Raw genomic sequence first — 23,943 nt, 5'->3', positions numbered from 1 at the left:
CCTTGGCCCAGTGCCTTGAGTGCTTAATGGACCGGGCAATAAACCTCAGTAACTTTATTCTAAGAATTCCTCCCCACATCCCTGTTCAGTGCTCACAAATGGCTGTTTCACTATTTGCCCTCCTGGCAACCCTTCCCCATGAGTTATGTAATAGGTTTCTTCACCTTCTGAGATTAAAACTCCTAATAGTTTTAAGTCCAAAGTGATTTCAGAACTACAACTTTTAAGTGCTTGGTTTTAGAGACATTGCCCTCATCTTTTGTTTCTCCTCTGTGTTCCTAGTGCTTTTACACACCCAAGTGCCGCCGGGATGGAAATGATTTGCTTAACAGTGCTCTGAACATAAAGGAATTCTTTGATCACAAAAACAGAACCCCCTTTTCTTGCTTCTATAGTCCAGATAACCAATCCGAAGATGTTATTCTCATAAAAAAGTATGACCAGATGGTTATCTTCCACTGTCTGTTTTGGCCTTCCATGACTATGCTAGGTGGTGCTCTGATTGTTGGCATGGTGAGATTAACACAGTACCTGTTTCTATTGTGTGAAAAATACAGCACTGCACTCAGAGATGAGGTAAGTGGCAAAGTACCTTACGTGGCACGGAATCAATTCAAACTGTGGAGTGTGGGGAGGAGCAAAGGGAGGAGTCAAGAAATCTTATGATGGTGGCCCAGTTAAAGTCCTGGCTTTCAGGAGTTCCTGTTGTGGCACAGTGGAAAAGAATCTGACTAAGAACTGTGAGGTTGCAGGTTCCATCCCTGGCCTCACTCAGTGGGTTAAGGATCTGGCGTTGCCATGAGCTATGGTGTAGGTCGCAGACGTGGCTTGGATCCTGCGTTTGCTGTGGCTGTGGTGTAGGGGTCCAATTCGACCCCTAGCCTAGGAACCTCCATATGCCGTGAGTGTGGCCCCAAAAAGACATAAAGAAAGAAGGAAAGAAAGTCAGTCAGTCCTGGCTTTTAGATTCCTGCAATTTCTGCTTTTGAGGACCTAATCATGCCTGCATGCAAGCTAACCATGAAGAGGGAAAGTATGATGTTTCATGTGGGAAAGAACATTTTAAAAAAGCCTCATTATGTATTCTATTTATTCCGTTAAGTACATACACATTCATCATCTTTTTTTACTCCAAGTCTCTCCACACGAGCTAAGGAAATACTTTTTGTTTCCATATGGCAAAATGAACTCATGGTTATTGTGCTTCATCTAATATCAGCTCTATCTCGAACTTGTCACTGTAGAAATAAATGCTGAGAGTTTCTAACTTACTGAGCACTGAACAGCCAGTCTAGGTCTGTGCAACTTAGTTCCCATTAAAATATTTCTCAAAAAAAGTGAAGTATAGTTCATTCACTTTAAGAAGATAATAATCTAGTCATTTCAGAAAATGTGGACCTACCATTTTAACCTCACCATCTGTAGGAAAGGAGGAAAGCCACTGCCTAGGAAATTCACTAAGCTTAGAGTTATTTGTACTTAACCTTGACATGTAACATGTAATTTTTCTTTTGGCAACATTTTTTTTTTCTAGTTAATTTGCTTTCCATAAGCTCATTTTGTTCTTTGTGTACATTCTAGAGAGAGTGGGAGAGATGGCTAGAAGTGTGTTATATAGTATGGGGAAGTTGTACTGGCTGGAATTTTTTGTTGTTGTTTGGAGGTTTCCAGGCTGGGGGTCAAAGGAGAGCTGCAGGTGCAGCGACACCACAGCCACAGCAATACAGGATCTGAGCCGCATCTGCAACCTACACCACAGTTCACGGCAATGCCAGATCTTTAACCCACTGAGCAAGGCCAGGAATCGAACCTGCATCCTCATGGATACTAGTCAGATTTGTTTCCACTGAGCCCCGATGAAAACTCCTGAACTAGATGGAATTTAATGTTCATCTCAGATGATATGCATCATAGAAAAATCCCACATGTATAGTCAACAATTGTCCATACTTTAATTAATGAATCAACCATGGTTATTAAATAATGTCACCAGACGCTCCCAGCAAGTGCTTCCCATGTTAAGCTGAATATATAAGTTGAAAACAGAGTTTGTTCAGAAAACCAAAGTATCTTTATAATTTTACTAAAAAAACCTTATAGACAATAGAAAGACTTTTGAAGCAAAGGTAATCAAAACAGAAACTTTGATTCTAAGCCAATTTTAATGGCTTTTAGCAAATAATTGTGACACGTTATTAAATAAACCAGATGATTAAATAGAACATTGACTTGACCAGTAGTGAGCAATTTTGGTGTTTTCTCCCCTTTCTAGTGTGGAATAGTGGAGAAAACATGTGTCGCAGAGTAGGATTTTTAAAAAATCTGTAGGCCATAATTACAACTCTTTTTTTTTTTTTTCTTTTTTATGTCTTTTTAGGGCCACACCCAATGCATACAGAAGTTCCCAGGCTAGGGGTTGAATGGGAGCTGTGGCTGTCAGCCTACACCAGTCACAGCAATGCCAGATCTGAGCCCTGTCTGCGACCTACACCACAGCTCACGGTAACGCCAGATCCTTAACCCACTGAGCAAGGCCAGGGATCGAACCCATGTCCTCATGGACACTAGTCGGGTTCATTAATCGCTAAGCTATGACAAGAACTCTACATGGGATAATTTTTAGGGAAGAAACAAGGCAGAGTATGTGAAATACATAGCTTAGTTTCTGTTACCTAGTAGAGGTGCTTTAAAATGTTAGTAGATAAAAGAAACTCTTGCTAAGTTTCCATTTTCAGTCAGCCTTATTTCTCTTCTGGATATATACCCAAAGGAAATGAATCAGTACCTTCAATAAATATCTGGACTCTCATGTTCATTACAGCACAATTCACAACAGTCAAGACATGAAAACAACCTAAGTGTCCACTGACAGAAGAGTAAACAAATTGTGATATGTATATAAAATGTGTGCACACATACATACAATGGAATATTTTCAGCCTTCAAAAAAAAAAAGAGATCTTGCCATTTGAAACAACATGGATGAACCTGGAGGGCATTGTACTAAGTAAAATAATCCAGACACAGAAAGGAAAAAAACTGCATTTCATTCACGTGGAATATAAAAAAGTCAAATATATAGAAAGCAGAGAGCAGAATGCTGGTTTCCAGGGGCAGGGGGGTAGGGGAAATGTGGGTTAAAGGGTACAAACTTGTGGTAAGTCTAGAGAGCTAGTGTAAAGCATGACTGCACTTAATTCTTTACTGAATATTGGAGAGTTGCTAAGAGAACAGATTTTAAGTGCTCTCATCTCACACACACAGTAACTGTGAGATGATGATAGTTTGACTATAGCAACCATTTCATTATGTATATCAAATCAGCATATTGTAAACCTTAAGTCTATAAAATATATTATTAAAAAATAAAATACAATCAGTCTTGGTACCTTTTGCTGGACAGCTGGTATAGGGGCTGGGGCAGAAAGCTGCAGGAGGCGATTCCTTCCCACCTTCTCTTGGCTGAATATCATATGCATGTGAAGTTCAGAACATGCAGTTTAATTAAAAGGTTGTAAATTATTTTGTATGCCACATACCTCCCCGTAATAAAATATTTGTATGCATACACATTTTAAATCATTCTGCAAATGGAGAATTCTCTAGATTTCTTAAATTAAGGGTACAACTCTATTCCATTTCTTAGTAAGTTTGACACCCATCTAACCATATACAGTTCTTGGAATTTTTTTCTCCTAATAAATTCAAAACAATTAATTTGAAACTTGAAGTGTATGATGAAGATGTGATAGCTCAAGTGTTTCAAATACTATAGTTTTCCATTCATATAGTGGCTACTTGGTTCATCTCATGAAAGAGACATTATGCTTGGAGAACAAAGTCAATTTAGAACCATGTGAACTCAAAGTCATCCAAACCATTCGGCAAAGAAACAAAATTTTAGCAAGTATTTGCTTAGAAGTACTAAGAGTCAATGCCCATGTGCATTACTGGTCCAAGAAAAACCAAGGTTTATGATAACTGAAAGCAAAGTCAGTTTGCTTCCAGCTTAATTTCATTTTTAGGTTCTGGTCATCAACTGACTTGGGAAAAAGTCCTTACACACATACAAACACATTCATACATGTTATGTGTATATATATATTTCTGCTTAAAATACAAGTGTATAAATTCTTCACACTTAATAACGGGACAGAAAAATTGGCTTTTAAGGCATAATAAGTTTAGATTTTCAATCAAGTCATTATAGATAAGAACTCCAGCTAAATTTTGATTATTAGCAACACTGATTTGCTTTTAAGTACTCAAAAGAAATGGCAAAACAATTATCACAGTTTCTTGCTTAAAATAGATCGTACACTAAGGATTGTTTGGACACAAGTCAAAGTAATTTTCTTTTTTTTCTTTTTTCTTTTTTTAATAAACCGCGTGATGTTACAGACTGCAAAGTTAAAGAAAAGCAGACATTGACAGTTTCTGATGAGCACAAACATTAAGTGCAGTCACAGGCCAAACTTCTTGCCAGGAGCAGCAAGACTGGGAAGAGGTCTTAAATTTAGTGACACTGTATATTATTCTATAGTCTCAGTACAGTAACACATGCATCTTGCTGTGTCAAATACTTTTGGGGCCATCATCAAAAGAACATTTAAAAACATTTTCCTCCTAACTAATGCAATATACTACAGGACTCCAATTCATTGAATGACAAAATATAGAGAAATAGATTTGCTACAATAAATGGGTCTAAAACGTGATGGGAGCTCCTTTTCGAACCTTCCAGAGACAACAACATATGATGTGTCAGTCCTCTAATTTTGGTAGTACCACATTCCCCAAGATGTTAAAGTGTTAAGTTCCAAAAGGATACATTCTTTTAGATTTTATTCAACTCAAAGTCTGAGGACTGGATCACAATGAAGCTATTATTTGCACTTGAAATTTTGTTTCCATAGCAAACAACATTTCTAGAAATCAGATGAAGGCCAAATTCTCCAATCACTCTTACGAACATAAATCTGATAAGGGGCTTTTACTTATGAAATCAATAGATAATTACCACATTTGGACATTTATACTAGAATTAAGGAGTTGAGTCTTATTAAAAATATTCTGAGAAAAAAGTAAAACAATGAAAATTTTCTGCCTCCTCACTAACCTAGAAGGATTAATAAAAGTAAGAATCACCTAAAAATATATACACAGCTCTTAGCATAACCACAAAATTATTATCGTGAGAGACTAAATTGTTTCAGATAGGTTCATAAACTCAACTGGCTTACAAAATGCATTAAAAACCCTTCCCATACTTACCAACACAAGGACTGGAGACTACTGTTCGTAGTGAAAATCAGCTACCCAACTACATAAGTATGTACAGTGGACTGATTTTACTTTTTTCTTCCCAGCTAAACTGTTAAATGCAGTTGTGTAAAATTAAGTCATAAAGATTTTCTTATGGCTCATAACTGTCACTTTATGCTAACTAGCAGGCTAAAATATGAACATATCTAAAACAAGCAAAAGGAATGGTGCTGCATTGATAAAAAGTGCAAAACCTTACTCAAGTGGAGTACTTAAACAAAATAAGCTTGTATAAAAACATCCCAACTTGGGAAACTCCTAATCAATTCTAAACTCTTCTGAATTTTAGAACCTTGATGTTTATACCTTTTATAAATGATGCCTCTTGACTAGGGCTAGCAAGCATTTTGTATACAAATAGAAATGTCTGCAAATATACACACATCAATTTCACTCATAATAAAGAAAACAAAATGAATTTCAAATGCTGAATTCAAGAACCTAGTACCATCAACCTCCTGGCACTATTGCCTTTTCCAAATGGCTGAAGCAATGATTAAATTTTAACCCAACTTTTTTTCTTAATGTCTCCAATGCCATTAAAAATAAGGCATGCCAATTCTGACTTTATAAATCTAAAATACAGTGCTCTGCAAATTTCTGTAAATCAGAGCTGGAAATGTTGAACTGTGACTCATCTATTTTTTTTCTTATTAACCTTCTGAGGTAGAGTTACCAATCCAATTTTATCAGAACCATTGTTATCTTGAGCTAAACCCTCTACTCTTTTCAGAAAGTGAAAATAACTTTTAGGAAAAAAGAAAAAAGGCTTCTCAGGCCATGGCACATAAGATACATTTACAGTTTTTAATGTAATAATTAAAAAATAAAAATGGTTTGTCTTTATAGTTTAAAAAACAGCCCAGCTGTATTATTCCCTATCATCAAGAATTATTATCTGAGGATGCTATCAATGCTGAGTTATATAGTTCAGACTCACAATCCCATCCTTGATGAAGAGTTAATTCCCTCATGTTATGCACAATACACTCACAACTTTCAGCCTTCTCTTAGTGTCTGATCTGAGCAGGATGGATATGAAGCATGTAATTCATCCAAACAACTCCTCCCTGTTCTGCCTCCTCCCCTCCACATTCCCCTCTCCTCAGAAACATCTGAAGTATGAAAGTTGTTTTTAAATAGTAGAAGCACCACAATCCATTAATGCCACATAGGGTTTTTAGTCGGAACTATTTTAGTGATGTCTTGGACATCAAAATCAATTATTAAGGTGGATTCTGAGTGTGTGGGTCCAGCCCAGGTCTGCAGTTTGTGCAGACATAAAAACAAAAGGAACTTACAACAGTCAGAGGTTAATTTGCTGGCTTTAAAATAATGCTGGAAATTAAATTTCTTCAAAGAGTTGGCAAGCAGGGACTATTGGTCAGGATATGTATTAAACTGATTTACAAATCATTAAAAGACAAATCCAAGTTTATGTACTGTGAAATTTCCATGATACCTTTAAAATAAATAGCCTGCTCCTAGTTTTTTTTATAAATGCCAAATCACTCAATTTTTGACGGAAAAAATACAGATGGACTGTGTTTTACCTATGTGAAAAATCACCAATCTATTTAAAATAAAATTCAAGAGGGTATATACATTCTAATTGAGTCATTGATTATTTTCCTGATTAATAAGAACTACACTTTACACAAAATACTTTATCAGCAGCTGTTTTCTTCAAAAAACCAATAGTCATAGTTTCACAGTTGAAAAAGTTACACATTAAAATATTATACAATTCATTGTATATTCACCAGGTTCCCATTTCCTAAAGGGTATGTAATATAAAGCAGATTAGAAGGGAAAAAAAACCTCAAAGTTGATCACTTTGACACTAAGTTTTACAGAGGACACCAGGAACCACAAAAAGCTTTAGGTTCTATGGTAAAATAGCGACCAAATTCCATTCTTCTTTAAAAAACCCAATTAGAAACATCTTTTTTAAAAAAACAAATTCCACAATATGATTAACAGATTTCAAATTAACATCAGGCTAAAAATCTTCAAAATAAATGATTTTATATAGCTGAGAATATGATAAAAAGGTAGAGCATGATTTTCAAACAGTAGATTTTTTGTTAGAAAATGTTTCATTTAGGTTTCATTTTCTTTAAACCTACTTTTCTTTTCTCCAAAATAGTCATTGAAGGAAATATTGCTTAAGTAACCAAATAAAACTGTTGAGCTAATAATCAGTTATATCACATTTAATGACAAGAATGGTCAGCCATAGAAAATGACCAATCAGAATGGATCTCTGATACTAAAGTACCTGCAAACAGCTATGACTTAAAGCCTATCCTAATCACCCCATGTAGCATTTAAATCAATTTTTGGTACTTTGCCTGCTGAGTACTCCCTGTCCCCTTTTTCTTATTTTTAATGTTGTCTGCATAAACTCTGTTTGGATTTGTTTGAAATGTACTTTGCATTTAGCTTGATCACTCAACCTATATTCGTTATAGAATTTGTCTACATTTCTTTAAATGGAATTAATTTGATTGTATTAACTCTTGAAAATAAAAGTAAATGAAAAAGTAAGTTATGTGGCTTGTGTTTTAATGGTGGAGAGATACCAGGGGCAGGGGACTATCTGGACCTGGTGTGAAAAATGCAAAAATTTATAGATTTTGTGCAAGGAAGCTCAAAGCTTTTTTGGCACTCGGTAAAACACGGTTCTCTGTTAAAACTTCACTTTCCACCATCAAAGTTTCAGATTTGTACCATTTCACTGAGTTTTCCTGTAATTAATCCCTGACAAAGAAATACTGTGATATTAGTATGTATTAACTGAATAAGTCTAAAAGACACAAAGTATTAATCATGAAGTTTTGTAAGTTATGAAATCTTCTAATCTGCGAAAAAAACAAACAAACCCCTATCTGCTCTCCCGCTTAAAACAGAGTTTAAATTCTTAACTAGTCCAAGACAGTTTAGAGAAATAAGTTCCCCTAATCTTCATATTTATCTTTCTTGTTGGCAATATTATGTACATGCTTTAGTGAGGTACCTAAATCTCCAAAAATTATGCCCTTTAAGGGTTCTAAAATAGCCAAATATTAAGAGTATTTGTATTAGAGTCCCTGTTCACTATTCAAGACTTCTACTATATGTAACTGATTTCATAAATGAATATTTTTAAGGTGATGCTGTATACAGTATGCACTCTTCATAAAGTTGTTCCAATAATATGCCTAATCTAGAAAACTGTCAGTAAATTATTGCACTTTTTCTGGTGTGGCACCTGCATATTTGCTAAAGCTATTTCCTAGGGCATTAATCATTCATTTCAAATACTGAGTAAACTATCAGATTGTAGAGGGTTAACTAGCTGTAGCCCCTACATCTTGGGTTAATGTCTTTCAAAATGTTTAAGAATGTATCCTGTACTCAAATACAATTTAATAGAGCCGGAGAGTGAGCCCTGACCACTCGGAAATGGGACATGATCTTAAAATGGTTTAAGGTCCTACTTTTAGTATTGAGATATTGAATAAATAGCCTAGAAAGGTAAAAAGTTCATGGTTTTTATTCCCCCATGTTATAAAGTGTTATTCATGAGCATACCTCGGTAGAGAGGTTAAGCAATCAGGAAGATAGTCTAAAACGTGTTAATTTTGGTAACTAATTTCATATGATTGAGGCATTCTCAACTATAAAAGAGAATGGAGGATGGAGGATTCAAGTGAAAACAGAAGGAAATAGAAGGAAAAAGGAGGAACTTTTATCTCTTTTCCTTAAGTAGTTATACACTAGTCATTGGCGTAAATGGGATAGTGCCTGAGCCTCACCCACAGATCAAGAGAAAAGCTGACCATGCTGCTACAAACAATAAAAAATTTGGGGTGCAAAACAATGCATGATAATGGGACAGGTCATGTAAATAAAGAATATATATTAATGATAGTTTCTATAATATAAATAGCCTTTAATAAAAAAAATAATCTTTTTAATAACATTAATACTCACTTCTATTTTCTGGAAAACATGCATGAAAAATGTATTTAATTCAATTGCAAAAGGAGAAAAAAATCAATCTAAGGTGAATACTGTACAATTCTGGAGCAAGAATTATTCCTGCTCATTCTTTCTCTATGATGATTATTTTACTTTGTGGGAGCCCAGGATTTCCCTGGAAAATAAGAATCAGATTCTTGTAAATACTGTCCAAAAAACCCCCCCAAAACACCACCTTATAACAGGTCTCATTTGTCACTGCTTCCCAAACTTTGCAGATAAGACCCCAATCATCAAAAGGTTTGATTTATTAAAAAGGAAAAATCTCTGGTGAAATCTCAAGAGTCCCTTATACCCCAAGCATTTTTCTTCATCAAACAAGGAGTCAAAAAAACTCACTTCAAACTATAAATTGAACAGCAATGGAAAGATAAGAAATTTTCATTATTTTCCAATCTTAATGTAATTTAACATCAAATTCCAGTTTACTTGGACCTAATGTAATAAGAGACTTTGTTGTGTCCACATTTCAAAACAGAACATTTGCAAGACAAAAAAAGAACATCATTCATTTTCCTTCTCCATTATTTCTATATATTTTGGGAGTTTTTTGTTTTGTTTTTTAAAAAAAGATACAAACAATCTTTAAAGTTTACCTTTTTGGACTTAAGGCATAACATGAAATTGCGCATTATTCTAAAGCTTAATTTTGAAATGAACTAGTTTAGTGCTATCAAACCCTGTTTGCGTTTACATTATTTAAATTATATAGTATTTTATTTCTGTTCTTGCTGTAAATTCTAATGCTGTTCATGGATTGTGCAATTCCTATGCAATCAGTCTTTGCCTGTTGACAGTTATTAACAGTGCAGTATAGAATCCAGATTCTGAGCTTTCAGTTTCTTAGTTATCATCTCAGTTCAAAGCATGCTGCTTAATTGTGTGGAAGATCCAATCCATTTTTGTTGTCCAGCCACCATGATGTGCATCATTCATTTGTTTCATGAAATATTCCAAAGCCTCTTGCTCAGTTTTATCTAAAGCTAGGGTCTTTCGAATGTATGCAATATCATCAAAAGATTGTAGTTCTGGCATTCCAGAGCCAAGCATCATTGAGAAAAGATTTATGAAGAGATTGGCATGCTGCCGAATAGCTAAATAAGCCTTGTAACACATCTCCTGAAACCTACAAATAATAAGAACAGTTTGGTCAGTGTGGTATAAATCATATCAACATCTTCATGTCTCTGCTCAAATATCATAGTTAGAGAGGCCTTCTTAGAGCATTCTTCTCCCTGCTCTCTTACCAACACCTTCTATTCTCTCTTCTCAACACTAGAACTCTGTGAGTCCATAAGGACTTTGTCTATTTCTCTATCACCAGCATCTAAAATAATGCCTAGTGCATTAGGAGTTCAATAAGTTTAAAAAAATGTACAAACTGGTACACACTAAAGCCTTTAGGGTGTAATCTAGGCCAGGACTGAGTTATAGATAAAACAGAATTTTATAAAAGGTTTTTAAAAGTACTTTAAGACCGACTAATGATATACCATAAGGTGGTAAGAAAAATTATGAATAAACACGGTAATTATGGTTGACTGAATTCCTCAGACTGTATGATTAAAAATTGTTGTCTGAAGCACTATACATGATCTGTCAATTAAGAGACAGTAGAGTCCAATTATTTAACTAACAGTAAATAAAAACTTTTAATGTGCCATGAAGTTTAAGGCTCACTTCCTTTTTAGGCCTTACCTAACTCAATAAATGAATTGGTTTTTCCTTCTATTTCCTTCACAGCATTAGACAAAAAATAAACACATTAAAATACTCAGTTTATGATATGTTAATAAAACACCTATTATTTTAAATTGCTTGAAAAATATCAATTGCTTTGATAAAGCAGCAAGAATTTTTTATTTTGTGCTTTTGATTTCTTAAACTTACCTCTCAAATTCTCTTGTCTTTGTGCATTCTTGGGCTCCTTTACTAATCACTATTAAGAAATCTTGTGTCAAAACAAATGGCACACGCTCTCGTTTATAACCAAATTTTTTCTTCTTGTGATCCAAAAAGTGTCCAAAATCTATATGAAACAGCTTTCAAAAATAAGAAATTATATTACAGTTTGACAAATGCAGAAATCCAATGCTCTGAATTAGTAAATTTAAGGATTCTGAAACATTTAAGAAGTGGGATCTTACTTGTCCATCATCTTTAACCATGATGTTACTATTGTGACGATCTCCAATTCCCAAAATGAAGGTGGCAACACAATATCCAGCACATGAACGTGTAAACAGATCAATGGCTGCATCATATCTATAAAGAAGGCATAAACACCTATGAGTTAATGTGGAAATATAGAATGATTCAGTCCAAACTAGGAAAAGATGGTCAAAGTCTTTATTAAAGTCTGTATTAAAACAATGAAAACAATCACTGACATTAGGGGAAGAAAGTAATTATGTTCAAAGATCTGAGAAACCTTGGAATTCTGAAGTTTTTAAGGGTTTCTAAGAAAATTTCCAGTTATTTTCTGACTAAAGGATAATTTTTATTATTGTGAAAAAGTACTTATGAGTTCCTGTCGTGGTTCAGTGGTTAACGAATCCTACTAGGAACCATGAGGTTACGGTTTGATCCCTGGCCTTGCTCAGTGGGTTAAGGATCCGGCGTTGCCATGAGCTGTGGTGTAGGTCGCAGATGCATCTTGGATCCGTGTTGCTGTGGCTTTGGCGTAGGCCGGTGGCTACAGCTCCGATTCAACCCCTAGCCTGGGAACCTCCATATGCCGCAGAAGCGGCCCAAGAAATGGCAAAAAGACAAAAAAAAAAAAAGTACTTATTATGTCATCACAATATTTTCTAATCATTCTAACAATGAATTAGAAGTTAAATTTTTAAAAAAGGAATAAGCAATAAGAAAAGCACATTTTACATACTTAAGTCGAACATACAGGATTTCACCAAATTATACGCAATTCTGATCATTTAAACAATTAATATCAAATACTTCAAAGGCTGAACATATCTTTCCAAAGAAAACACAACTTTTTTTCTGGACTAACTCAGAAATATACATAACCATTAAAAAACTTGTCTATCAAAAACTTAGATTAACATGGAAACAAAAGAATAATAAACTCACATTTCGCCCTTGTTCTTGTCTTTGAGCCACTGATGTAGTGTGTGGCTGTTGAACTGCAGTGCACCTTTCAGGCCTCCTTTGCACTGAATTTGCATAATAGTGTGAGAATTTCTCACCACCTCAATAAGTCCCACACAGTCACCAATTGACAGACAACCATAAGGTAACATTCTGAAAAAGGATCAAGACGTGCAAATAAATGATGAGATTTTAAAATAGCAAATATTTCATCTTTTCTTTTTCTTTTCACGGCTGTACCTGTGGCATATGGAAATTTTCAGGCCAGGAGTTGAATCAGAGCTGTAGCTGCTAAACTATACCACAGCCACAGCAATGATCAATCTGAGCCACATCGGTAACCTATACCTCAGCTTGTGGGCAACACTGGATCTTAACTCACTGAGTAAGGCCAGGGATCAAACCTGCATCCGCATAGATGCTATGTTGGGTTCCTAACCCACTGAGCTACAAAGGGAACGCCTTATCTTTTTTTTTAAATGCGAAGATCTAATTGGCTTTATTAGGAGATTCATAAATGGAGCAGTATTACATCTAGCAAGTAGAATGGTGCTCCCTAAAATAGCAAATATTTTAATAGGATAATACAGGAATATTCTATTTGCAATTTTGTCATGCATGACTTTTACCCCTTAAATTTTAATTTTCTTTTATTAGAGTATGACAAATATTCCTAGAAAAAATCCTCAAATTATCTGCCATCGTTTATTATAATCAACTGAGAAAGTATTTAATTGTATATCAGAAAAGCATGAAGAAAATTATTGTGGCAATTAGTTTATAAACATTTATGGAGTTTATATGGTACAGTTTATGTGGTTACGAATCTGAATGCAGCAGCTCAGGCTGCTTTGGAGGTACAGGTTTGATCCCTGGCCAGGGACAGTGAGTTAAAGAATCTGGTGAAGGTCAGAGCTGTAGTTTGGATTTAATCCCTGGCCTGGGAACTTCCATGTGCCATGAGTGTGGCCATTTAAAAAATTTTGTAAGCATTTATGACTTTAAATTATGAGTGAAATTAAAATGGAGAAAATAAAAAATTTTATTAATTCATTTAAAGTAACATTTATATTCCTTTTTATAGTAAGAGAAATAATTTCCAAAACAAAAATCCTAAATGAAAAAAAAAGTGAGACGAGTGACACTTTCTCATTTTTCAAATTTCTTCAATGCCTGGCTTAACAGTACTGAGCTGTGCTTTTCATATATGCTTCTGTATTCAATCTAATGCAATGTTTTAACTAAAGCATATGAAGAAAATCTGGCCTCACAAAGATATGTAGTTGTAAAAAGGAGTACTATAATAACATTTTTAGATAATTGTAGATATTCTTTCATACTGTTCCACAATGTGACAAGATAGTTTCTCAAGTTGCAACATGGAATACGAAACCGAAACCGTATCAGTAAACTTTTCATACTGTTACATTAAAACCCATTTGGTTATCTTGGCTCTGAATTGAACTTTTACCCATATATGACTTTAAAATATTCTGCATTGGGTCATTTGGAAGATATTTCACTGAGTTACGGAGATCTTCCAAATGTTGATACTTTTCATTATACCAATAAAAAAAAAAAAAAACCCACAATTGTTAACACTGTCACTGATCTCATCAAAAAAGTCTTCAATTTGGGGGAAGCTCAAAGCAGTGGATACAAGTTTTTCAAAATTCTAATTTTTGCCTGAAAGCTCAAATTTGATCATCAACAATAAACACTGTTAGCTGTTCTCCTTGAACAGAGAGTCTCACAATGTTTATTTTCAAGAAAATATCTGCCAAATACCCTCGGCTGAATAACCATAGCTTGTCTATTATTCTTCAAGTAAAAATGATGTTCCATGATAAAAGCAGCTAGTTTAGTTGCCAATTCAAATAACCCACCAATGCTTTTTCCTTGATACAACCATACTTTGGTATGTAGCAGAAGTGCTTTATGGGTGCTTCTCATTCATCATACAGGATATTACAGAGGACATGTAATCAAGGGTAGAGATGTAAGGATTTAAAGAGACAATGAAGAAAAAGGCACCTAATATATCAAGTAGCACATAGTACTAAAAATGGTTTTTCTGGAGTTCCCATCATGGCTCAGTGGTTAATGAACCCAACTAGTATCCATGAGGACACGGGTTTGATCCCTGGCCTCTCTCAACGGTTAAGGATCCGGCCTTGTCATGGGCTGGGGTGTAGGTCGCAGGTGTGGCTTGGATCTCCTACAGCTCTGATTCGTCCCCTAACCTGGGAACCTCTATATGCCACGGGTGTGGCCCTAAAAAAACAAACAAACAAAAAAATGGTTTTTCTTGCTCTGTTCTCATAAGCTAATGTCCATTCTTTCCACTGTTCCTTCTTAAATTCCTAAAAGAGTAACAGTCAATACTTACTTTCATTTTCTCACTTAATTCCTTGTAGCCCAATTTCTGATTCAACTTTTCTTAAAACTGACCATGAATCATCAAATACAAAAGCTTTTTCATAGTACTTATGTTCTTAACCCCCCGAAGCACTTAATACTGTAAACTGTTTCTGAATCTTTCCCTTCTTCTGGATTCTGTGAATCATTCAGTCTGGTCTTTCCACCTTTCATGAATCACTTACTCTGGTCTTCCTACCCTTTTGACCATTTTTCTTATGGAAAATTTTCCTCTATCTGCCCTGGTAAATATGAGAATTTCTTAAGGTTGTACTCCTGATCATTTTCTCTTATTTTATTAATGTGGAACGTACTCATAGTTTAAAAAGTTACACAGGTCTATGAAGCTTATTATTAAACAAATGAAGTAGAGTTATAATAAACCTGAATCTAAGTTTTGCAAAGTATAAATAAAAATGCTATGATTTTACTTAAATTTATTTTTTTATTTTTTATTTTTTTTTATTTTTAATTTTTTTTTGTCTTTTTGTTGTTATTGTTGTTGTTGTTGTTGCTATTTCTTGGGCTGCTCCCGCGGCATATGGAGGTTCCCAGGCTAGGGGTCGAATCAGAGCTGTAGCCACTGGCCTACGCCAGAGCCACAGCAACGCTGGATCTGAGCTGCATCTGCAACCTACACCACAGCTCATGGCAACGCCGGATCATTAACCCACTGAGCAAGGGCAGGGACCGAACCCGCAACCTCATGGTTCCTAGTCGGATTCGTTAACCACTGCGCCACAACGGGAACTCCTTAAATTTATTTTTTATTTAAAATTAAATTTTAAAATCTTATTAAATTTGCTTAAGTTAAAAGAATAATATTTAGAAAATATAAGATTTAACAACTTTGCAAAGATCTGACTTATTTTCCAGTGACCTAGCTTAACTTTAGATGCTTTTTTGCACAGCCACTAATTTACTATTAAACACTATAATCACCAGAGTTACATAGAGTTCAGTCGTCTTCTCCGCTCGGCCTATTTCTGCATTCTCTTTTGTATTCTACTCCCCTAGGGGATGGTAGCAGTAGTAGCAAGCGGATCCTTCATGACACAGGAAATTATACCAAAAAAGGAACTTCATTCACATAACATTAATTGCTTTTGGAAAGCAGCAGGGGTTAAACAAAGAATCAGGAGTTAAGAATTTGAGGTTGATGATTTAATTTTGTGGCTTAGCAGGTTACTTGAGATGTTCATTTTTCTTGTTTGCAATAAAAGCATTCTACTATTTGTTACCAACACATTTTAATTTGTTTTTGTTGTTTTGTTTGTGCGTTTTTTTGTGTTTTGTGTGTGTGTGTGTGTGTGTGTGTGTTTGGCCACATCTGCAGCATATGGAGGTTTCCTGGGCCAGAGACTGAACCTGCGTCACAGCAGCGGAACCCAAGCTGCAGCAGTGACAGTGCTTATCTTTAACCTGCTTAGCCACAGAGGAACTTCCAACACATTTTTATATACTAGCTACTGAATCTATAAGAGGCATACAAATAAACACAAATCTACTTTGCTGTTGCAGCCAGAACTGACTCCTATGCTTACCTACAGACAAAAGCACTTTTGGAAAGGGCAGCCTTTGTCTAAATAACTGAATTTGCAAAGGAACGAGTAAGAGAAGGATAAACTATAAGAGGCAAAAATGACTAGGAGAAAATGAAGCAGGACAGAAAACTTGGAGATAATTGGGAAGGCTGGGCAGAAACCAACAAAATGGCAAAATTTTTAAGGTGTCAAGATTAGACAATTTATAAAGTTTTAGGATTAGAAAACTCATATTAGAAACTTCCCTTTAAACTCAATTTCTGAATGAAAAAAGTGACCTTTTGTGTATTGTGTTACCTATGCCCTTTACCTAAATACAGCTGGCTCTCCATAACTATGGATTCCGCATACATGGATCCAACCAGCTGCAGATGGAAAATATTTAGGGAAAAAAGTTCCAGAAAGTTCCAAATAGCAAAACTTGAATTTGCTGCATGCTAGGAACTATTTACATAGCCTTTATATTATACTAGGTATTACAAGTCATCTAGAGATGACTTAAAGCATATAGGAGGATATGCATGGTTTATGTGCAAATACTATGCCATTTTATATAAGGGACATAAGCATCCATGGATTTTGGTATCGGCAGGGGTCATGGAACCAATCCCCTGCAGATACCAAGGGTACAGTTAGTAGCACTCTGGAGGCAGCTGCAGAGCTTCTACCAGCTTATTAGAGATAGCTCTTTTTATCAGCTGGATCTCATTAGCTATTCTAAGCCAAGGAGAAAGAGGACAAATGAAAGTACCATAGTGTAATCAACTAGTGTTAGTTATCACTCTCCATACTTATAAATATATGCCTCTATATGCTTTACAATTAATATTTACTAATTGTTTACTTTTTCAGAGTAATTTTTAACATAAACATTGTCTTAGTGGTACCTACCGAAGATCAAGACCTTGATTTTGCCAGATATTTTCCATAATGCGAATAATCTGAAGTGTTAGCATATCTTGCCGTAAATCTGAAATTCAAATAATATGGATACCACCACTTAATGCCATAAACACAAATCTTGAGTATCACATTATCACATTGTTTTCAAACAGAAAATATATAGAACTATATTTGCTCTTCAAAATAATCTATAAGGAAGCAATAACCTGATTCTTTAACCCATTTCTAGACTGTCTGTATAAACACATCTGTGTAACAATGTAGGATAAGCTGATGCATATTTTACAAAAATTAAAATATTTAAAGTACTTATTTTTCTGAATCCTTAAATCTGAACATGTTTATGTTAAAATATTTGGATTAGAATTCAGGGCTGAGGAGTTCCCGTTGTGGCACAGTGGTTAATGAATCCGACTAGGAACCATGAGGTTGAGTGTTTGATCCCTGGCCTTGCTCAGTGGGTTGAGGATCTGGCATTGCCGTGAGCTATAGTGTGGATCGCAAACGTGGCTGGGATCCCACGTTGCTGTGGCTCTGGAGTAGGCCGGCAGCAATAGCTCCAATTAGACCCCTAGCCTGGGAACCTCCATGTGCTGCAGGAGTGGCCCTAGAAAAGGCAAAAAGACCAAAAAAAAAAAAAAAAAAAAAAAAAAAAAAAAAAAAAAATTCAGGACTGAAAAGTTATTTCACAATGGAAACCCATCAATGATACTTTTTTTTTTTTTTGGTCTTTTTAGGGCCAAACCTATGCAGCATACAGAGGCTCCCAGGCTAGGGATCGAATTAGAGCTGTAGTCCCTGGCCTATGCCACAGCCACAGCAATGCCAGATCTGAGCTATATCTGCAACCTACACAACTCATGGCAACGCCAGATTCTTAACCCACCGAGCACGGCCAGGGATTGAACCTGCATCCTCATGGATACTAGTCAGATTCGTTTCCACTGAGCTACAATAGGAACTCCCACAATGATACTTTTTTTAGTATATAAAAACAAATTCTTCCACAGCTTGTTTTCTAAATAAATTAGGGCCTTCTTTTATAATTCCTTAGCAGACTATGCTTTTCTTTTGTACCAGGGTTGTAATTTTGGTTTTTTAATTATTTGTTTAATGTCTTCTTTTCCCTGCTAACCATAAGCTCTAAGAGAGCAGTGATTCTGTTTTGTATATTCTTTAACCTCTGGGCCTAGCACATCAGATATTTATAGAATGAATGGATACTCACATGGCTAAGCAATATGATTTTCAGGACCTCTGATTCTAAACCTACTTCTTTTTTTTCAATAAATATACATACATGTTCTAAAGGTTAAGACATCTGCTTAATATTATATAGTTTATCACATGCATATTCCTTAAATGGCTTTCAGTAGTCTTCATAGTTCATAAATATCCTGTGTATAAAAAGACAGCTAAATTCATGCATCATAAGTTCATTAATACTCTTCCTTACCATCCCCATTTTTAAAGATGATCTCATTGTTTTGAAAGAGTAATTCTGACATGATGTCTGGGTTCTCCCAATTCAACCACAGTGGCCTTTTTGCAGAGGACATAATTCGACACTCTTCAAGCCTTTAAAATAGTTGAAAATTTTACTAGGTACCTTAGCTTTGTCATTCTTTATAGCCTCAAATTTATTTTAAAATACAGATACAGTATAGCTTTTTGAAGTGCTATAAAAATTTTAAACTTTCTCTGTGTTTTATCTATGCATTAATTTCTAAGGGAGTATAAAGAAGAAATACATATTAAACTTACAATTTTCTTATAAATGGAATATGAATTTTCCACAAGTAATTGGATATATTATTAGTTTTCTAGATATTACATTCCATTTCTTATCCTACGATACTAGGATTCTGGCCACAGAAAATTTTAAATTCTATAAAGCAGTAAAAACTCATTCTGAATAAATACAGTTCTAAACTTAATAAAACTTTACTACTCTTACTTTTGTAGGGTAGGAAAAGGATCGAGAGAGAAGCATATATTACTGAACATAGTTATAGAGGATATTTTCATCTTTTTCAAGATTTTGTCCAGAGAAAGTACTTGTTTTAATATATCAATAAAACAACCAATAAAGTAGGTTACCTGAGATTTCCCAGCTGATGAGCAGGGTTTAGAGGAGATAGAAAGCCCTGCAGAGCATCCATGAAATCTGGTCGCCTCATTTGTTCAACTAAAAACTTCATCTGTACCTGATAAGTAAACATAATCATGGTTAGAATTGATTTGATAAAAGGTAATACTAATTGCTAATCTCTTTTACACACTGGAACCTCAGTATTGTGTAATCTTTGAATCTATATCCTGCGTTGGCTGCATTCTAATTAGAAGGGTTCGTAAAACAGGGCAGGACAATTCAGGAAGAGAGCTGAGAATACAGTGCACCTTCCTGTGAGACAATTTCTGCATGCTGACAGAGGCAATGTTTTAGCTCCACAGCAGGGCCTGGCCAACTATGGCCTGTAAGTCAGCTGCCAGTTTTGTTTTGTTTTTTTTTTAAGTGAAACTGCACTGGAATACACTCATACCCACTTGAAATGAATGTTGGTTGCTTTCATGCTAGAATAGTGGAGCCGAGTAGTTACAACAGACTGCATAGCCCACCAAGTCTAAAATACTTACTATCTGGCTTATAAAGAACAAGTTTGAGGGCCTTTGTTCTAAAAACTACGGAGACATCACATTAGCTTAATAACCTTACTTTTAAGCTTTTCAGAAAATATCACAGTCACCACATTCTCTGTTTGGTAAAAAAGGTCTAGTGAGGCTTAAAGAAATTTTTGGGGAGTTCCCATTGTGGCTCAGTGGGTTAAGAATGTGACATAGTGAGGATGAAGGTTCAACCCCTGGCCTCACTCAGTAGGTGAAGAATCCGGCATTGCTACAAGCTATGGAAGAGGGTGCAGACGCGGCTCTGATCCAGTGTTGCTGTGGCGTAGGCTGGCAGATGCAGCTCCCATCTGACCCCTAGCATGGGACCTCCCATAGGTTGCAGGTGTGGCCCAAAAAATGGAAAAAAAAAAAGGACTTCTTCCCCCGTTGCTCACATCATAAGTACTCACTACCTGGACTACTCGGTGTTGTCTCTCTGCAATGGCTCTGGTTTGATCCCTGGCCCAGGAACTTCCATATGCTGCAGGCGCATTTAAAAAAAAGAAAAGAAAATAAATTGTTGGTAAAAGTCTCATACTATATTCAAGTTCTAGTACATAGCTAGAAAGAAACACCCTTTTTAAATCACTTTTTAAATCCATTGTATCACAGCCAAACTGTGAGATGAAAACTTCAGTTTACAAATTCAACTAATATCTATTTTCTTTTCCTTCCCTCAGTGACAGTACAAATATAATAAATATTATCATTTCAAAGCAGTCTAGCTCCCACCTGCTCAAAATTCCAGCAGCAGAAATAGTACAATTATTTTCTAATAACTTGTATTTGAACTTACATACCACAATTTCAATAAAATCAACTCAGTCACATACTGTATGACATTTAGATTAATTAGTAACTTTCTTTAAAGGTTTCTTTTTCTTCAAGCAATATTGATGAAGATGTTGAAAAAATTTATTCAATACTACTAATTTACAATGTCTGTCCTTTGGGGACTTCGTAATAAACTGGGATTTTCTTTTTATATTTTACTTGAGGTGAGGAATGATCTCACTTTTTACTTTGGGTGTGTTGGATTGAATAAAAGATAAGAAGTAGGAAAAGGTCATGAGAAACCTTTACATTTCATGTTCCTCAGTTATATGAAGCTAGACTGCAGATGACTCGAGTGTGTGATATATTCACTGTGTGACTAAGAGTCCATTTTAAACTTAGAAATACAAAAAAACTAATTTTTTTCCACTGATTTTCACGATCATTTCTAAAAGAAATGACAGAGTAAGGAAAAATCTTTTAATTTATTTTTTAGCCACACTTTCAGCATGCAGAAATTCCCAGGCCGGGGACTGAACTCAATCCGCAGCAGTGACAACTCCATGGAAAAACCATTTTTAAGACTTAGGGCTATATAGAAGAGAAAAGAAGGGAAAGAAGATGGAGCTAACATTTATTTACTGGGCACCTCTTATGTTCTAGGGACTATGATAGGGGCTCTGCATATCTCATGTGATTTACTTCTCACAGCAACCCTATGAGGAAAACTATTATTCCCATTTTACAGATGAGGAAACTGAATCTCAAGAGATTAAACAATGTGTCTAACATTAAGTAGCTTAGAGGCAGTGGAATCTTGATCCAAATCTTAATCTGCTTAATTCTCAGGCCCATGATCTGCATATATGCTGGGCTCTCAAATAACCCTGCCCCATTGCAATGAAAGGAGTCTCAAAAACAAACTAAAGAGTCACATACCTTTTGTGTTTCATCCTTCTTCTCTTGTTTGAGAATGTCAGTTAAGTTAATGAGCTTTTCCATAGCCTCAACTTGCCTATTCAAGTGCTTCAAATACATCCCACATGCACGGCAATAGGACTCCAAAAGTAGGCCAAACCTCTGACTAACAGTTTTATTGTGCATCTCAGATCTAAAAGACCAGTGCAACATTAGGGTGAAAAAGAGAGAAAGAGAGAGATTTTAATGAGTATGCACATAATCATTTTTAAGAAAATAAGAAAACCGGAGGGAGTTCCCATTATGGCGCAGTGGTTAACGAATCCGACTAGGAACCATGAGGTTGCGGGTTCGGTCCCTGCCCTTGCTCAGTGGGTTAAGGATCTGGCGTTGCCGTGAGCTGTGGTGTAGGTTGCAGACGCGGCTCGGATCCCGCGTTGCTGTGGCTCTGGCGTAGGCCAGTGGCTACAGCTCCGATTCGACTCCTAGCCTGGGAACCTCCATATGCCGCAGGAGTGGCCCAAAGAAATAGCAAAAAGACAAAAAAAAAAAAAAAAAAAAAAACAAACAAAGAAAATAAGAAAACCCATTTTATAAATTCAATAAATGCTATTTATACTAACAATAAAGTGATTTTAAAACCTATCATTAAGAAGCAAAACAATCAAGAATTTCAGGTAGTTCCTGGAGACATAAATGAAAAAACTAGATTTTAAGTTTATTTAAACTACTTTTCACTTATTAATCTCAGCACAAAATACATAAACATGAAAAAAAGGAAATTAGGAATAAAAATAAAATGTATAGGGAGGAAATGAATAGCCCAGTGAGCACTATTTGACTCTTCTGGCATACATGTTTCTTTTCTGTACTGTGTCTGAATTTAAGTTCTTTTAAATCTAGAGTCTAGATTCCATTATTAATTTATTTTAACATTAAGAAAATCATATTAATTACAAATCTGTTTCTAAATTTAGAAAAAAGTGCATGGTTTAACGAACTCTTTGTGTATTAGATATATTATGTATTCTGCAAAACACTTTTTATTCTTAATTAGCTTGTTTCTAATCAAAAAAATTGAAATTTTGTCATTATTGTTCTGAATTTCAAGGCATGATTTTGGAGGGGGGAGGTGGGTAGGGAGAACTTCCCCCCTCATCCACACATATAGTGAAGCCAACTGCAATATTAATCTGGACTTAGCAAATTTTACTTTGCTTAAAGTAGAATCAAAATCTTTAAAAATATTTCAGGTCTCATTCCTGTATAAAATTTAGTTTTAATTTTAATGCTTATTTAATGTCAAAGAGAAAATGCAGAGGAAATATACTTTCAGTATGAAAAATATACTTTCAGTATGGAAAACTCTTCTATACAAACAAAAGCAACAGTATGTAAGTTATACATATTTATACATCTACTGAGAATATAGGTAATATAAATGTAAAGAATTAAATGGGAAAATAATTTGACTTACTTTAAATGCCAAAAGAAAAAGTGCCCAATTCTTTGATTAGTCAATGCTTTTTTGAGTAAAAATCTCACAAGCAGGTTATCCAAATACTGTTCATATTTTAGGACCTATGTTATTAAAAACAAACATAAAAACAATATAAATATCAATCAAGGTCAGTTTCTGCATGGTTGGATTTAAAGAAAACTTTTTAGCATGAAAATAGATACTAATGTAACAAAACTGATTTCTAAAAAAGCATAAAACCAGTTAATACTATAGATTCCTTCAAGTTGCATGGATTTAGAATAAAATATTATTTTTCCACTTTTACATGATTTTACCTGTACTAGCTGAATTAGGTACTGAGAAAGTTTGTCATCTGTTAAATATTTTTCCAAGCATCGAACAGCAAAACCTCGAACCATAGGATCTGGGTAATTGCAGTCCAAAAGCTCCATAGCCTGTTCAGGTTTGATTGGAGGCCAATCTTTTACCAAGCAGTACATCTGTGTATGAATAAGATAATAAATCATATTTAAAAAGCAAAGAAAGTTGTGAATGAACCTCCTAAGGCATTGTCTTAATTGCCTATTTTAAAATTAGATAAAAGCTTTCCATTATGAATTCAGTGCTTAAAATATTTAGTTCTAATTAATTTTACCAGTGGAAGTTGTGTAAACAGTATTTTTCTCTACTATGCATATCTTCCTTTACTTATGATGGGCTTATGTCTTGATAAACTTACCAAAATTGAAAATATTACAAGTCAAAAATGCATTTGATACACCTTAGTGAACATCA

The 23,943-nt window shown here is 35.0% G+C and overlaps 2 protein-coding genes across 2 annotated transcripts in view; one reads left to right on the top strand and one right to left on the bottom strand.

The window, feature by feature from the left end:
• The window catches only part of KCNMB3 (potassium calcium-activated channel subfamily M regulatory beta subunit 3), a 128,137-nt gene extending 120,262 nt beyond the window's left edge, over positions 1 to 7,875 (top strand). Inside the window, exon 6 of the mRNA XM_084990369.1 lies at positions 283 to 7,875. Within this exon, the coding sequence (XP_084846495.1) occupies positions 283 to 666 (384 nt within the window). The 3' untranslated portion in view covers positions 667 to 7,875. The remainder of the gene's footprint in view (positions 1 to 282) is intronic.
• The window catches only part of PIK3CA (phosphatidylinositol-4,5-bisphosphate 3-kinase catalytic subunit alpha), a 99,294-nt gene continuing 79,699 nt past the window's right edge, over positions 4,349 to 23,943 (bottom strand). Inside the window, exons 12-21 of the mRNA XM_084990368.1 lie at positions 23,484 to 23,648; positions 23,164 to 23,267; positions 21,708 to 21,879; positions 19,428 to 19,534; positions 18,784 to 18,905; positions 17,316 to 17,394; positions 12,445 to 12,615; positions 11,499 to 11,616; positions 11,242 to 11,393; positions 4,349 to 10,477 (exon numbers count right to left, since the gene is read on the bottom strand). Coding sequence (XP_084846494.1) covers positions 10,207 to 10,477; positions 11,242 to 11,393; positions 11,499 to 11,616; positions 12,445 to 12,615; positions 17,316 to 17,394; positions 18,784 to 18,905; positions 19,428 to 19,534; positions 21,708 to 21,879; positions 23,164 to 23,267; positions 23,484 to 23,648 — 1,461 coding nt within the window. The 3' untranslated portion in view covers positions 4,349 to 10,206. The remainder of the gene's footprint in view (positions 10,478 to 11,241; positions 11,394 to 11,498; positions 11,617 to 12,444; positions 12,616 to 17,315; positions 17,395 to 18,783; positions 18,906 to 19,427; positions 19,535 to 21,707; positions 21,880 to 23,163; positions 23,268 to 23,483; positions 23,649 to 23,943) is intronic.

Source organism: Sus scrofa, chromosome 13, assembly GCF_054392235.1.
Source record: "Sus scrofa isolate SSC_HxYL_T2T_F1_AM1 chromosome 13, Sscrofa_HxYL_maternal_Yorkshire_Landrace_v2.0, whole genome shotgun sequence".
Classification (NCBI taxonomy): domain Eukaryota; kingdom Metazoa; phylum Chordata; class Mammalia; order Artiodactyla; family Suidae; genus Sus; species Sus scrofa.
The sequence above is the reverse complement of the archived record's forward strand: the minus strand, read 5'-3'. Positions and strand labels throughout refer to the sequence as shown.